Source organism: Dermacentor silvarum, chromosome 7 (assembly GCF_013339745.2).
Source record: "Dermacentor silvarum isolate Dsil-2018 chromosome 7, BIME_Dsil_1.4, whole genome shotgun sequence".
In the NCBI taxonomy this organism is placed as follows: Eukaryota; Metazoa; Arthropoda; class Arachnida; order Ixodida; family Ixodidae; genus Dermacentor; species Dermacentor silvarum.
This window is the reverse complement of record NC_051160.1, coordinates 29,078,028-29,095,151: the sequence shown is the minus strand read 5'-3', so window position 1 is coordinate 29,095,151 and position 17,124 is coordinate 29,078,028. Positions and strand designations below refer to the sequence as shown.

General features: G+C 46.5%; 1 protein-coding gene across 1 annotated transcript in view; it reads left to right on the top strand.

The window, feature by feature from the left end:
- The window catches only part of LOC119457836 (ninein-like protein), a 486,287-nt gene extending 470,573 nt beyond the window's left edge, over nucleotides 1-15,714 (top strand). Inside the window, 7 exon segments of the mRNA XM_049671015.1 lie at nucleotides 1,298-1,707; nucleotides 3,633-3,935; nucleotides 4,795-5,066; nucleotides 5,485-5,509; nucleotides 6,370-6,550; nucleotides 8,256-8,386; nucleotides 11,556-15,714. Of these exon segments, the coding sequence (XP_049526972.1) occupies nucleotides 1,298-1,707; nucleotides 3,633-3,935; nucleotides 4,795-5,066; nucleotides 5,485-5,509; nucleotides 6,370-6,550; nucleotides 8,256-8,386; nucleotides 11,556-11,792 (1,559 nt within the window). The 3' untranslated portion in view covers nucleotides 11,793-15,714.
- The last annotated feature ends 1,410 nt before the right edge of the window (nucleotides 15,715-17,124 follow it).

Genomic DNA, 17,124 nt, shown 5'->3' with positions numbered 1-17,124 from the left:
GACGACTGTCTCTGATTGCAAGAAGATAAAATTATTATTTTTGCTATTATTATAGCAGTAGTGAAGAAAATTGGCAGTCACTTAAGTACTCAAGTGATTTGAATGCGAAAGCATTATTCGATAATTAATTGGTTACGTCCATGATACGTGACGTCATGCATTGTCACGTGTCCTTCACAAGTCTTCCTTAATCCACGTTGCCCTAATTTGCAGCGATTTTAATCCACCCTAGTCTAATTTGTAACCACCTCAGTCCGCCTTAATTCACCTTGCTCTAATTTGTACCAACCTTAATCCTCCTTAATCCACGCTGATGATGAAATTCTATAGCACTCGTTTAAGACAACGCCATCTTTTTTTGCCTCATGGGACTTATAATGCTTTCGCGAAAATAAAATTTGCCTTATAAAGCGGCAATACAATATACCACCTTCCTGGTTTGAAAGTGCACTTATTTGCATCGCACTAAATCTTGCCTAACTGGCGACGTTATCGCTGATTGGTCAAACGAAGACGGAAGTGCTTGCTGCACATTCCGAGGCTCGTCCGTTGCGCATGGTTTCATCGTGAGAGCAACTTCTGATTTCGTTTTCATAAGTCGAGCTCATTGTTCGTACACGCTGGTTGCAAAAGATAACTACGCCGCCATTAGCTTGGCAAACTATCTCGCGTAAAAGCTAGGTTTACCGTAATAAAAAAAAACGCTTTCAGAATTAGTTAACAAACTTTACCTGCTTAACTGTTTCATTTTAAACTTAAATGTCGTAGTGGCCGAATTGTAGTCCGCCAGTGTACTCGACGCATAACATTCTTGCGAGAAACTTTTTGCCTGTAGCAACAATCTGAAAAAAAAAAAGAAAGAAAGAGTATATGTACTCGTAGTTTAGCATGGCGTGCTTTGCTGGTTCAATTAACACGGTTCCGTGCGGCATTTCGCCACAGTGGGGACGGCGTTTTCCTACTTTCTTTCCTCTCATTTCTTTTGTTTCTTTTTATGCATTCTGAACCCCCTGAACCTGCCAGAGCAAATGTCCATGCGTCGGTGGTCGTCCCGTGTTGCATGTTGTGTGCACTTAACGACTGTCGCTGTTGTGACGACCGCTGCTTTTCCGTCCTATTCTTCGGCAGCACTTCCCCTTGACTTATTTTCGGAACGTAGGATGGTGCCTTAGCTAGGATATACAATCTAACGAAGAACACCATCCTTCTCGGCTTCCTCTCGCATGATCTACTGACACTTGCGGAAGCACACATAAATAACTCATGAACGATTAAATATTCTGCAAAACAAACACAGGCATCCCCTGCGTGGCCGACGCGTACCAGCTGACCCTGGACGCCGACGAGCTGGGCGAGGCCCAGCGGGAGCCGCTGGAGCGGCTGCGCGCCCGGTTCGAGCAGGCGTTGCGCGACATCGAAGAGCGCTGGCGTCATCGATGCGCCGATCTCGAGGCGCAGCTGTGCGGCCAGCCGGAAGTGGACAAGGACTCGATCGACTGCGCCCAGTCGACCATCGCCAAGCTGCAGGACGAGCTGAGCATGCGCAGCGTGCTCGCCGAGCGGCTGCGCGCCGACGTCACGGCGCTGCAGAACCAGCTCGCCCAGCAGAGGGAGCAGCTGGCCTCGGAGCTGTCCGCCAGGGAGCACGAGGTGGCGCAGCTGGGCGAGCAGAAGAGGGCCTCCGAGACCACCGTGCAGACGCTGCAGGCGAGTTTGTCACACTTATACCATGGGACTATGCTTATATGCAGCACAGCACGTCATTGATCTACTAAATGTAAGCACTTAAAAGAAGGGGGGTGGGGGTGGGTGTAACTATGATGATGATGATGATTTATTGGCATCGCCATTGAAACGGGGCGGTGACGAATAGTCACCTAGCCTGCTTGACTTAGTCAGGTATGCGGTCATCATCATCACCACCAGCCTATATTTATGTCCACTGCAGGACGAAGGCCTCTCTCCCTGTGATCTCCAATTACCCCTGTCTTGCGCTAGCTGATTCCAAATTTCGCCTGCAAATTTCCTAACTTCATAACCCCACCTAGTTTTCTGCTCTACATGCTTGTTATTGTGGCATTTTTGTATACATCTCTGAGTCTTTAGTCTTTTCTGTTTTTCTCAAAACTTATCTTTCTACCTTGTACGGCTACTTATGCATGTAACGGATCCGGTCGTACCGTAACGGATCCGGTTTCGAAATTTGGCGAAACTACGACTTTTTATTTCCCTGTAACCTGCCGATGAAACGATGTGATGGTTGGTAACATAGTACAGTAGAACCCCGCTGTTACGTTCCCGGGTGCTGCGTTTTGCCGGCTGTTACGTCGTTTTCGGCCGGTCCCGGCACAGCTCCCATAGAACCCAATGCATTTGTAACCCCGCTATTACGTCGCAACTATGTGACCGTTCCCGCATCATACGTTCCGAACTGCCACCCCGCGCCGGCCCGAGCGGCCATTTTTACTTTTCATGTCGCTTGGCTTGGTTGCTTGACGATGGCATTGGCCGGCCAAAGTGCCGGGGGCGACACTTATGACGTATTTCGGTTTCCGCCAGCAAAAGTATGGCCCTTGAGATCCGTATTTGCTATCTAAAGATGGTGTCTGTGACGCGTTGCGGCCCTAAAATTGGTTTTGGCTCGTAGATGTTCCATATAAAGTCCAAGTGCGATAACGCCGTCGCCGCGTGCCGTATGCTGTATGTGCGAGTGAAAGCGTGTGAGGGGAGCCGACGACCGCGTTTAAATCTCACGCGCGAAAGAAAGAAAAGCAGGGAGGAAGCGCGCCTTCTTCCGTTGCGCTCGAGGCGCCGGCGAGGGAGCGAGGGAAAGGGATAGCGGCATCAACTGCTTACTGCGCGGCGGCGCGCGGTCGCGCGGGCCGTATCTTGAAAGTGATCTACGTTGGGGGCAGAGTCTACGCAGTGTAGGTGCGTCGGCGGCTCGTAGCTTTGTGCGTGCTGTGTGTTCTCGGCGCTCAGTTTTCGTTGAAGCGATAGACAACGGCACGAAGGTCACTTCCACTTCGCTCGCTTCTGCAGCCGCGCTTAAATTCCTCACGATAGCGTTTGCCAGCGCGTATCCGAACTCATCGAGTGTGATGTGTTAATTTTTCTTGTGGGCGCTGACACCATGCTTGTTAATATAGTTAATAAGCGAATGTTTACAAGTTTATACGGACGATAAAACTACTATTTTTACTTTGTATAACTGTCTACTAATTTGCTATCGCAATCGATACTTCGGCTGTCGGGCGCAACTACTACTTTTTTTTTCACACGTAAGAATTAAAATAATATTGTGTGCAGTTCAACCACTACTCCCATTTCTCAATTTTTCCTGGTTCTCGGCTCTTGCGTTTCCCGGCTCTTACGTTTTTTTAAATTTTTTTACGGTCCCGTGAAAAACGTATCAGCGGGGTTCTACTACTTGCGACAAATGCCGTGAAAGCTTCCTGACTTGTCTTAGAATAGCTATCGTTGTGAACGATAGCTGTTTCTTCTGGCGTACTGCATTTTCAGCCAACGTCACTTGCCCACGGTACTTGGCACTTCCAGCTATCCCGGTAACAGACCTTTTTTCTGTGCACTTTCTCACGTTACCGTCGTTGAAGCTTTGTTTCGCTCCGCAGGCGAAGCTGGAGGAAGCGCAAAGGAAGGCTGCGGATGAGTCGAACAGCAAGCGGGAAGCGTGGAACGCGGAGCGGCAAGCGCTGCTCACGAACATCGAAGTGAAGGCAAAGCAGCTGGACGAGCTCCAGCGCTCTCTGGCGGAAGCGACCGCTTCGACCGTCGGGGTCATGGGTCGCCTGCACGGCGACGCCGAGGCCTCCTCGGCGGCTGGCGTCGAAGGCGAGACGCGCAGCCTGCAGGCCATGTACGAGTCCAAGCTGGCCGAGGTGCGGTGTCAGGTTGAGCAGGACCTTGTGCGAAAGGTGAGGAGCATGCTGTTTCTCTCCATTCTTTGTAAAGAATTGGACGGTCATTTTGGAGGTGCACTATCGCTTACGCAGCAGCGGTACGCTGATTCGGGTCTGTGTGCTTATTTGTTTCTTCGCTTACATGTTATATGTCATCAGACAACCATAGGTGGTGTCCAGGTCACAACCTATGCCTGTAGCAAAGCCAGCTCCATGTTTTTTTGTTTTTTTTTTCTAGCTCCCGAATTAGTGGAGCACAGCGTCACCCCTAGTTTTTCAGAAAGATTCAGTAAAGCTCCTCAGTGATCCCTATGATGAGGAGTTGTTTGAGAAACGATCGTCGCACAGCAGCGGTACACCGTTATAGTCTGCTGTTTCCGTTTCTTCGTTTATTTCTCCAATGTCAGCAGACAGCAGACCTCTCGGTTAGAGAAGACACTACGCTTCAATAACGCTACTCCGTGATTCTTACAACGAAGAGTTGCTTGAGGATCACACCTTCACTCCTGTGCATTTGATTGGAGTCCTAAAATATCTAGTTACAAAATTTTCTTTCGGAAATTGCCGTCGGATTAGGCTAGTATAACTTATCTTAGGTTGGGATAGATACGTACGTACAGGGCCACTTCAGTTAGATGCATTAAAGTGCATCTTCCTGCAGCCTCTTCAGTGGGGTGTGGCACTGCCATCTACTTTCTTAGATCGAGGTGTGTCGAGGGAAGAAGCGTTCTAAAATGTGGGTTCAGCACCTATACGGGATTCCCTTGATCCATGCCGCAGCGTAGCGAACCGTGCGTGCGTATAGCTACTAACTCTGGTTTTGTCTCTTCACTCTATCTCATCTCCACGTTGTTCAACTTTTTCCCTTTCCAAGGTTCGCAACGACGTGGAGCGCGAGCTGCGCACCAGCCTGGAGCAGAACCTGAGGCTGCAGCCTAGCCGGCGAGACAGCGACCCGCAGGCACAACTCAGGAGGCCACAGGACCTGACCGCCCAGCTGACCGAGGACATCTGCCAGCTGCTCAGGCAGTGCCTGCGATGCGGTGCAGGGGGGACCACCACTGCCGCTAGCACCGACGGTGACGCCGAGAAGCAAGGGGGCGCTCGCAACCAGGCCGGAACAGGGGACGCTAGCTGCACGCCAAGGTAGACACTACCAAAAAAAAAAAGTCTTAGTGTCGCCCAAAAGGCGAAGCTACGATTGCGATAGCAAATTAGTAGACAGCTGTACGAAGTAATAATAGTAGTTTTATCGGTGATAAACTTGTAAATATTTGCTTACTAAATTAACAAGCATGGCGTCACGCGGGCACAGCTAAACATGAACACATCTCGCTCGATGACCGCGAAAACTCGCTATCAGAACGCTGGAGTAAGGAAACGGGGCAGCAGTAGTGAGCGAATTTATCTTCGGGCTGTCTCTCGCTTCAATGCGTAGTGAACATTGAAAGCACAGCGCTTATGAAGCTACCGGCACTAGGCGCACTTTGTCAACATTGCAGATCGTTTTGAAGATGAGGCCCGCGCGTGCGCGCACTTTGCGCACGTTGCAGATCGCTTTCAGGATACGGTGCCCGTACGGCCGCTCTGTAAGCAGCAGCTGCCGGAGCAAAAAGCCCCTCTCCCTCGCCTCCCTTCCTTGCCTCGCGCCTGACAGAAGTGGGCGCGCTTCTGCCCCGCTTTACTCCCTCGCGCGCGAGATTGAGCCGTCCTGGCTTGATTGATTGATGGCTTGATTGAGATTGGCTGTCCCTCGCACGCTTTCACTCGCACATACAGCGTACAGCACGCGGCGACAATGTTATCGTGTTCGGACTTTACACGGAACTTGAGATTGTGCCACCTTCATTGTTAGACGCGCTGGAAGACAGCGCACTTGAAATAACCAGCCATCTCGGCTCGCTCAGGTATTGCACCCTGTGCAGATTACCTCCAAGATAAAGTGTGCGAGCTGTGGTTGCGATCAGCTGTGCGGGCAGCCAGCGCCGCCATGGCCGGGCTAAAGGAGGAGACGCGCACTCACCGGACCCCGCCTAGCGCGCGCATCGATCACGTGACGTCCAATATTGGATGCTGCAGGAAGGCGGCGCTACATGAAGTCCGCCATCTTTCTCGCTTCACCCACGCACGCTTTTCCTCGCACCCACTGGCATGCAGCGCGCGTGGCAGCGATAGGATGTTATCGCATTTGAACTTTATACAGAACATCGTGGCGGTGTTGTAAATTCTCCTGGAAGTGTCCCTATACTTTGTATTGCAGTAAAATAATAAACCTCCGTGCTTTGTTTCTTCTGATTTTTTGCGTCCAAGTTTACTTTCTAGCTGTTGAATTATTTCGAAGATTTATAATGTTGTGACCCTCATTTAACGTAAACAAAAAAGAGAGTAAAAATATCATGTCATAGCACTTCCTTTAATCTGAATAGCTTTGTCATTCTCGACAACGCAGCTGATAGCGGCGACCCGAGCGCGAAGTCCGCACAGCGTGACATCGGGCGCATCGCTCCAGGAGCAGCTGGCGAACCTCATCAGCAAGGCCATCAGCACCATTGAGAGCCACCTGGAGACCCTGCACCTTCAGGAGCACGAACGGCTGCGGAAGAACTGTGAAGAGCAGCTCCATCGCCTCAGTGAGTTGTGAAACGTCACTGCCGGAGCCGCATGAGAGCAGCCATATATGTATATAGAATAGAGGGAGAGGTTGGGGGGGGGGGGTGTCGAAGAGATAGAAACAAAAATACGTCAGCCACTTTTTGGTGAACATGCACTTCTTTACCTTAATGGAAGCTTAGGTACAGGGTCGTCCAGTGTAAGAGAAAACGCCTCATTAGTATTCAGACTGGTATAACTTCAACATGCCTTCTACTTTTCGGGGCAAATGTGCCAAATACAACACCAAATGATGCTACCGATAAAGGAAATAATCGTGCTCTTTATTTTGTGCTCAACATCAACTGCTATAGGCTCTTGAATACTAATGAGGTGTCCACCCTAAAAGTGGCGGGCCCTGTACATCGCATTGTCATTATAAACGGCAAGGCAGGGCACCAGGTCGAGTATTTTGATTATCTGATTTCAAAACATGCACAATTGTCTGCAGGCTGGCAACTGCCACCAGAAAGGGTGCGACGCCTGTTTACTTTTCAGAAACGAGTAAAATAGGGAAGAAGTAAAGTGTAAAAAACAGAAGAAGAAAAGATGACAGATTGCAAATATAAAAAAAAAAAATAAAGGACAAAGACTAGAGCATGACAACTGCCACAGAAAAAATAACACCGCAAATTGCATTAACTACATAATAATACTTAACAAAAACGAACGGCCGAGGTCTCGTCACTCGCGCACAAAAAATAATATGCTACAATGTAAAAGCTAGGTCTGAGAGCCGTAATATTTGTATACGGTCTCTGTATATCGATTGTGGTAATGAGCAGACTGGTGATATGTCTGTGTAACAATGTAGCATTTCTTAAAATCTAGTATTTCTCATCTTCATGATGCTGTAATATCGTTAATGTCGTTATGTCGGTCTGGCATCGCTGTGATGATCAGCATTTAATAGCGTACACTTTGAGAGAGCATTAGGCTCGTTCTTGCATCACTATTGGTGCATCATGCCTTAGCATTCTACATTGCCTGGAACAGGCCGTGGGTCACATTGCTCCCGCTCGGCAGCAATGTGCCGAGCAAGATGTGCCTATGTTCCTGTTCCAGCTGTATTCACAGTATGCGCAGAACAGCTCATCGTGGTACCATTAAATTTGGCTGCGGCCTCAACTCCAACCGGTTTACACATTTGTAACATGTGTGATGGCATTCGAGTGAGATGAGTTGGAAGATCTCAAGTCCGTCATATTTTCTTCGAATGTGTTTTACGAAGGTTCATGCATGGCAGCATTATCTTTACTATACGTGTAATGATTTGATGGCTCACAAGCTTCAAAGGCAGTGCCTGTAGTGCAGTTAGACTCATAACAGCGGAGCATGTATGGAAATATCTAGACGAAAATCTATATTGCGGCAGATTGCACTCACTGCACCCTAAAGTACTGCTGTGTACGAAACACTGTTCAGCCCAGGGCTTCTTCGTCGCAGCTGCAAGCACAGTCTTTAACACCAGCTCTTCGCACCTTTCCTATGCCTGTATACTGAATAATGAGTCAATAGCATCATAGTTATATAACCAGTGCAGTCACGTCACTAATAGGTTAGTTCCTAACGCATGCTTTTTTTTGCATACATCCCCTCTCCCTCTACCATTTCTCCCAATCCTTGCATTCGTATTTTGCCATTGCCTCGCTCTTCGTCAAAACGGCCGTGGTCACCGCAACACAGAGCAAAAACACATGATGGAGCGCTTGGAGTGCGAGCTCCACCACAACGAGGAGCTCGAGCGACTACGGAAGCAGCAGCATCATCATCAGCAGCAGCAGTCCGGGCCAGCTAGCCAACAGCAGCCATGCGAGGTTCGTAGCCGAGACACCTTCGCCTGCCGCTTGGTCGCTTTCCTCTGGCGATGGTGGCTTCGGCCGCTACTCTTCGTCTTCTGGATCGCGCTTGGCTTGGCTTTGCATGCCGCTTCCAGCACGCGCGAATTCTTCTGTGAACTGACATGACCGTTTGTTGAGTAGTGCCGGCAGAGGTGTACGAGAGCAAGAGCTCTTGATAAGGAGTAACAGCTCATAAAAGTTCCCCCAAAAGATGCCATTTTGCAGATACTTTTAATTCCGACATGTTGCCAAGTTCGCCATCATGTCACTCGGTTGTGATTGGCTAGCAGGGTAACCACGCTTCCTCTTGACAGGCTTAAAGTGCAGAAATGGCAGATTTTGACAGTATTGTAGAATGCCACAGTATATGATCCCTTGTGGGAGTTCATTCACCAGTTAATCCCACTCGAGAAATTCTGCACTTCCTCGAGAACATTGACTTTCTTTTGACAGTGCTACTTGGCATACCTCTTTGCTAGTTCTAAACGCAATGATCGACCAATCTTCGGATGCAGATGTGCACTGCAATGTTTTCAGTGTGTTGCATGTCATCTCTAAGCAATCTCACGAGCATTATTCTTGAGGCAGTGAGTCGAATGTCAGGAGAACTCACTTTGCCCCCGTACCAGCTGTATCAGACAATCGTCATTATGAACATTCTTAGCACCTCCTCAACTCCCATTCGCGCTCATATGTTAGTTATATAGTACTTTGTTCGTAGTTTCTGAACTTCAACACTGTTTTATATCAGGGACACAATGTTTAATTCTTATCAAAAGGACGCTCTTTTTCGGCGAGATTGACAGATGGGTTCTGCATGCACTATGTTCTTGGCATTTTACTTTTAACATGGAACGTTTGAAACTGTGTAACTTTTTTTTTCGTTCTTTTTTTTTTTGCCTGCAATCCTTAGTTATCGCCGGTGTGCATGCTGTGATGAAATACTTGTATTCCTGGTTTTTTAAAGATTAGCAAGCATGATTTACCAGGCCCAACACATTTGTCATGCTTAACTTAGTGCTTGAAATTAAATTTATTTATATGAAAGCACCATTCACAATTTAAGTGCAGTCTCCTGTTTATGGAAATGTTATTGTTATCCGTTTTTAGTTGAACTTGCGCACTTTGAGACTATTATATCCCTGTCAATTACTCATATTTTCTTTAACTCTATTGAAGACTTTGCTGACATCATGTTTGTGCAGTACATGTTGTGATATCACGTGCAGTCGAGAATAATGACTTAACACATGTATTTCACCTTGTATCTCTTGATTCTGTTTATTTTGGCATTTCCATTCGGAACTACACTATTCTGGGTATAAAAAAGCAAAACAAATGTGAACTACAGGCTGCAATCACTTACTATTTCCAGTGATCGTCTTCAAAACTTAATTTGTGATCTATTCGGGATTATGCTTTTAAATTTGCGCTTGTACAATACACAGGGACTCCCCCGAACAACTGAATGTTACATGCACCATTTTACGATTTTATCGCAATCCACTCAAGCCAGCGCAATGTTTGCCTTTCACTGTGAGCGAGAATGTTATTGAGTTGCTTAATGCATCAGTTGCTGTTGTCTTGTTTTCTCAACTTTAAGAACTCGAAGAAGTTTTGAGCTTGCTTTGGCATGTGCGAAAGATGAGTGCAAGATGTTTAATCTGTGTGGTGTTGTGCACAAATGAGACCTGGCTGATGCGTATATAGTGGCATTACAAAAGATGCTGTTGCAAGCTATTGTACATGCAATCTCGAGGTATGAGAGTGCAGGCTCAATAACTGTTTCTACTGCCAGTTTTGGGAAAATTTATCGATGCATGGAATATGAAGAGGTCATAATTTGAGCTTGTTCATAGAACATCTTGAATTTAAAACCGTGTAACAAAGAGACAGGACAGTTTGGGTCCTCTTCAGTCCCAACTCCTTGTTGTGAGGTTCTAAATTGAAGATGAATAGATTAGGTAACACTAGTGCTACGAGTACAGTACTTCAATATATCCACTTACACTGGCCGATACAAATGTCTTAACCATTTAGTCTTTGCATCATTTATTTTGCGAGATTTTCCATTTTGCTTCACTGCAACGTACAATTTCGTGAAACATTCTAAGGCATTCTAAACGCATCCTGGTTTTGCTATTACTCTGGGATGTCACTGTGACTGTGTGCTTGCAAAGTCAGCAGTCTGTTTTAATGTGACGCCATCTACGGGAGATACAAAGAATCTTCGCATTAGAGGAAAGAGATTTTTAAAAAATATGGCTAGTGTTACTTGGCTTCGTGTCACCGCTGATTACCTTTTATCACAGCTCTGTTCAAGCAGTGATGCAAATGTTCACACAATAAACTCGTCACCATGAAGGTGCATACAATAAAGCTCGCTACTATGAAGGAACTCAGAACTGTGTTTTAAGCGTGTTTCTATGTGTGCGCATGCCGGTGATCCACTTTAATCCGGTGATCCGGTGATCCACAGTAACCCTTGTGCTATTTTGTTGCTGTTCTTTGTGTGTGTTTTACCAAACTGGAATTCGTTTTAACCATATCTTTTTTTTCTTTCTTTCCCTCCCTATTTTTCCTTCCTCCTCCTCAATCGACAACATCACTTCTGCCGACTCGACGCTGGGTCACCGAACCTTCGCTCATCGAACCCTTTGAATGCATCACGACGCTCACCTTTTTCTGTCCTGCTGCATGACGTGCATTTCATTCTGTGCGGCCTGCATTCGGCCTACTCTTACAAATACGACTAAATAACGGCACGCTTGACTTGACATGTACGCACCAACAACCAAACATATTGTCATTTTCGATTTCTTCTGAATTGAATGTCCCTGCTGTTTCTTTCATCATCTATCTTCATGGTGCCGTTTTGTATGAACTTTGAACTTTTGTTAAATTTATATTCTACCCTAACCTCTCTTATATCCTGTGTGGTTATCTCTTATGCCGTTATCTCTGATGCTTTCAACTTCCTCTTGATTTCTCACTAATGTTCCTGCTTACGAACCCTTCGGGAATCTGCTACGGAATGTGGTTCGAACCACTTGCCCGCTTCCGGAACCCTTCATGAACTGACTTGAACTTCTTGCTTACACTCTAACCTTCTTGGGACCCGCGCGAAAAATGGCAACCCCCTTAGCAGCAGCAGCAGCAGTCGAATGCAGTCGGCCCGAGTAAGGTCGACACCCTGCTCCGCGACCTGTACGTCGAGAACGCCCGCCTGCTACGTGCGTTGCAGCGCGCCGAAGACGGCCGCCGACGCGCCGAGCACAACAGTACGCGCCTGCAGTACAAGTGTCGTGTTCTCAGCAAGCTGCTCACTGACGTCACGAGGGCTGCAGTTGATGGCGGCAGCTCCAGGGTGGCTTGCGCCTGAGCCCCTCTCCTCCATTCTTTGGAAAACGAAGAAAACTTCCAACTGCTGTGCTCGCAACAGTCTAATTTCAAGCAAAAGGAAAAAAACAACAATACGAACTGCTGTTTGTTTTCTGGCCTGCCTCGCTGCCAGTGGTGGCGGGCAGCGTTAGTGATGTCGACGTCAGTGCCGATAGGCGTCGTCAGTTGTCTGCAACGCCAGTGGTAGTCGGCGCCATTAGTGATGTCGATGTCCGTTGTCTGTAACACCAGCGGTTGTCTGTAACACCAGCAGTTTTCTGCAACACCAGTGATGGTCAGCAACGCCAGTGATTGTCTGCAAGACTTAGTTGTGGCCGGCAACGTCAGTGGCATCGACATTGTGTCATATAGAGGGTGTATGTGTTCATGATACAGCGGACCTGAACTGTGAACTGTGTGTTCGTTTCTTTTACATTTGCTCTCGTTTCGTTCTCATTCTTTCGCAGTAAAAAATGTGCCTAGACCACTGATGGTCGTAGACCTTCTTTTGGGAGTCTGGTGATTACTGTTTCATATAGTGTATTTGCCTTTTTTTTAAGAGCCTCGTGTTTTTCAACAGAATCACACATACCTAGGTGCCAGCCGTACCTTCGTCGGTGGCTTACTGGTAAAATGCTTTCTGTGTATGACTTTCTGTTGAAGCTTCTGCAACCCACTCAGCACTTTATGGAACGATCCCGCCCCCAGAGGGACACAAGGACACCCTGCCGATCCGTTATTAGAATCAATCTCTAGGGTATCTCGTAACCTTTGTTGTCTCGATTAAAAAGAGACGAATCTTTACACAGGTGACTTGAAGCACAGACCCCGCTCGCTGTCTTCTCACAAAAAAGGAGGCAGAAGAATAATTGTACCATTCTTTTAAAAGTATTTTCTACGTTAATCCTACTTGTGTCTCGACTCGTGATATTGAATTACCATGGTCTGCAACTGAGAGGCTTGATTACAGTGTCTCTTGATATGTTGTCATTTCATTGCATGTTTCTTCACAGAGTTCAGTGCGTTAAAAGGAAATTTTGAAGGTGTTGTATGCATCTATTTCAGCACATAACTAGCAGATGTGCTGTTGTCCTCGTGTCCTCAACATTAAAACATTCACTCGGCAGGCTATACAAGTGATGGAGCAGACGCTCAAACGTTTCTCAACAAAACCTCTCCGCAAGACCCGAAAAACAATCTCGCGTTTGATTTTTTTTTTCATCGGTTCTAGGAAATGTATGCAATATTGAAACTCCTCACCTCGCGTACCTGTTTAACAAAAATTGTGACGGATTCATTGGCGATTACTTTTAACTAAGTGTGAGGTGTTGTTGGAACCCTATTATAGGAGGTTGAATTGTCTGCGACAGTTAGGCCCAAGGCCCAGAGTGTCGGTTTGTCTGCGCCTAATGTCAGGTTTTGTCGGTCACCAAGTGTTGTTTCACATACGCGAATGGTATGTAAGCATTCATTTAATGTACTAGTTCCGATCTCGTTCACCCAATCCTGTGTGCGATCGCCGACGACCCTTTGTATGACTTTCTGCTGCACAAACGACGGTAGCGTCTTCGGGTTCCCATTTCAAGTGTTAGCTATTCGCATACATCGTTTTTTTTTTTCCTGATGAAACAGTGCCTCTGAGTCACCATTTTAGAGCACAGCTCTTAGGCGCCCGTTCATGCGGCGAGCGTTGGCGTTGTCTCTCGTAACCGAGTGAACGAGTACAACGAATGAGAAAAGCGAACGCGGGGCGCAGCGGGAGATGAAAGACGGGGATAGAGAATAGAGTGCGAGGAGGAAAGTGGAGGAGGGTATGGCGAAAGTGTGAGAAGAAAAGTGTAGTGCCGCGCAATACGCGACGATGGCTACAAGATTGCGCCAGAGTAGCGCGCGTCGTCTGTATGGAAACAAAGCGCTACATGAGTAGAGGTCTGTCTGCGGCGGCGGCTGCTGTGAATCGCGCCCACGCGTAACCCATGCGCCGCCTCTGGCGATCTCTCAATTAGGGAGGCAGTCGCGCTACGCTTCGCTTCATTTGCAACGTGCCACACAAGAAACTTTGTCCGTGCCAGCCAATATATCACGAAATGAAAACATGTATACAGCCGCGTGCAAATTTCGCATAGGGGCGTATCGTAATCGTCGGTGAATTTTTTGTTTATTTTTTGTTTCTTTAACTCTTCCGTAGACGCTTGAGTGCTTCGTTCGAGAGTTGTGTGTTTGTCTTCAAGCGGCTGTTCAGCGTTCTTTGCGAACTCCTTTAGCGCGGGCAGCAGCTTGATTTAACGCCGACTTGCACCGCATGGATAGAGCGTGTCATCCATGCTAGGAAGTGTCTCGTACACTGACCATTCACGTGTACTGTGACGTCATTAGCGCTTTGTGCGATAGCTTACAATGGTGCAATATCAGTTTATACTAATGTATGAATATTAAACTTGATGTGCCGGTGCTATCGGTAACATATCAAAAAAAGTGACGAAGAAGTGCCGAAATGGATATTCATTGCTTTCTTGCAATTCATCATTGTGAGAAACCGTTTTAGTGTTACCAGTAAGTTACAAGCTTTGTATTCTAGTAGTTTGGGCTCAAGCATGAAATATTCAGCATGATGCTTGTTATATGGGAGCTCTTCATCATGTATCTGCAGTTATGGTGTAACAGTTGCGTTATTCACTGCTGCACATAGCGGGCGAGCTAAGCGGAACGAACGCTCTGTGCAATATGTGTGCGTGCGGAAGTTTATCTGCGTTGCACGTAGCATCATGGTATGAAACGTCAGTGCCACATTGTTTAATGTTTCTAAGTTCTTTTTTATTTCATCGCGGACCTTTTTAACTTCACAGCATCTTTTCTACCTGGAACACTGCACTCTTTAACTCTAATGAGCGCGCGACATTTGTGGGGCACAGACTCCTTCCATGCTCGCGAGCACGTTCTAATCCATCCTCTTTGTGGAGCCCAAGTTACCTCGCTGAATTCCTTATCTCCTGTTTCGTCTTTCTGCCTTAATATAAGTTGTTCTTATGTTGGTGAAGTTGGCATATTGTTGAGGTAATAAGTATCCTATGAACTTGCTTACCCATTCTGTCTCCTTTTTTTTTATGGCCTTGCCAGACATTTCACTGTACCTATAGAACTTTATCGAATACACCCGCATGACTGCCATTCATGTTTCTATTTTATCTTTCTCTCTCTTTGTAACACTTCTATTTGCCGGGGATTATAGAGCACCTGTCACGGAATCAGCACTTTGTTTTTCTTCGTGGTATCGGCCAGTGGTCACTTAGTCAGACCTTTAAATCGCGTTCATTTGTATAAAACTCACAAGAACATTAGCGTGCGGGGTTAAAACTAAAATACAATAGGTCGGTTGTGCATTGTCCGTATTGAACTTTCTTCGCGTGGAGCAATTATGGTGCGCTTCTTGGAACTGCCTCTTGCTGGAGAAGTTGAGCGTGTGTTTCGCTCAACGTTTGCACTATAGCATGAGGTTGTTCAGCGTGCAAATTAGCTTCAACAGAATACAGTGCCTTTTTGTGAGCAGTTTGATGGGTAGTGAATCATAATAGAAACTTTCCGCGCGCATAGTAATTGTCTTTCTGATACATCTACAAGAGGTACGGCAGAGCTCAGGGGGCTGGATGCGGCGATCGGGAAGTGCTTTATTTTTTACCAGCAGCGCATTTTAATCCAAGATGTTCATTTCTTTGCTGCATTTAATATTTATTTTTCACAATTTTGAAAATTAGCATTAGGGTTAGGACGTTCGTAACGATGGCATGACTCCCTATATCGAAACTTTATGACTCGCGATGTGTCATTATAGGAGGCTGTTTGATAATCGCGAACCTCCCTCCGAAACGTTGCGTTCAAATTGTAACGCTTGTAAGGGCGTCAATAAAAGTTTGTTGAATCGTGAAGGCTTTGTTTCTTTGGTGGCATATAATATACAGGGTGTCCCAGCTATCACGCAGCACGATTTAAAAAAAGAACAGGAATGGCGTTACGCGAAGCAAACCTAGTGCGTATTGTTTCCAGTGCAGTGGAGTAGACGCCAGTAATTTTTTCGTTGCTGAGATTTCATTAGCTAATTGTAATTAATTATCTACCTCGAGAAGTACTGTCCTCATTATCAAAGTGTCAATGAGAAAATTGTAGAGCAACATGAAAAACTACCGATACAACTTTCTGTTGCTCAATACGTGCTACATAAATGTGTTTTTCCGAGCGTGAAAGAAGCCCGCGAATACCCGCAAAGTGCCTCGAGCGACCAGTCGCGCGGCAATTCTACGTGTATTCGCGGGCTCCTTTCACACTCGGAAAAACACATTTATGTAGCACGTATTGAGCAACAGAAAGCTGTATCGGAGTTTTTCATGATGCTCGACAATTTTCTCTTTGACACTTTGATTAAGACAGTACTTCTCGAGGTAGATAATTAATTACAATTAGCTAATTAAATCTCAGCAACGAAAAAATTACTGGCGGCTACTCCACTGCACTGGAAACAATACGCACTAGGTTTGCTTCGCGTAATGCCGTTCCTCTGTTTTTTAATCGTGCTGCGTGATAGCTGGGACACCCTGTATAGAAAGCCACAAATTACCACCAACTTACCACTTGCTTTATTTTACTTTTCTTTTTCTTCAATATTACTAGTGAAACGTAGCGAGTTCACTAGAAAAAGCGGACATAACTTGTGCGACAAAAGTTGTAGGGTTTAGGGTCCCGGAAATGCACAGCGGATTACTGAGTGTCACAATAGTGGAAAGATCCTCGGATAATTTCCACCACGCCGGGATTATTTAATTTGCACCCAAAACATGAGCATTTGTGCATTCGTCTCCCATCGCAACGCGGACGTAGCTAGTTGGATTTGAAACCGCGACCTCGCGCTCAGCAGCACAAAGCCATAGCCAATGAGCCCCCCCTCCCCTCCATGGAGGTTTGCTAGACAAATCACCCCGTACAGCTGACTAAGTACGGCATATCACACTGTACGGTTGACTGAGTGACATAATCTACTAAACGTTGTAATACCGTATTGTACTGAATTGATCCCGTTTCCGGCGCAAGTTTTCGAGTGGCACCGTATTCTGTCAAGTGCGCGATGAGAGAGCAGACGACACAAACGGTTGTGTCGTCTGTTCTCTCGATCGTCGCGCAGTTGGCAGTATAAGGTGCCACTCGAAAACTTGCGCCGGAAACAGGATCAATTCAGTAGAATACGGTATTACGATGTTTAGTAGAATATGTTACTTAGTAAAGTGTACAGTGTGATATGCCGTACTTAGTCAACTGTACGGAGTGATTTGTCGAGAGTGCAGACG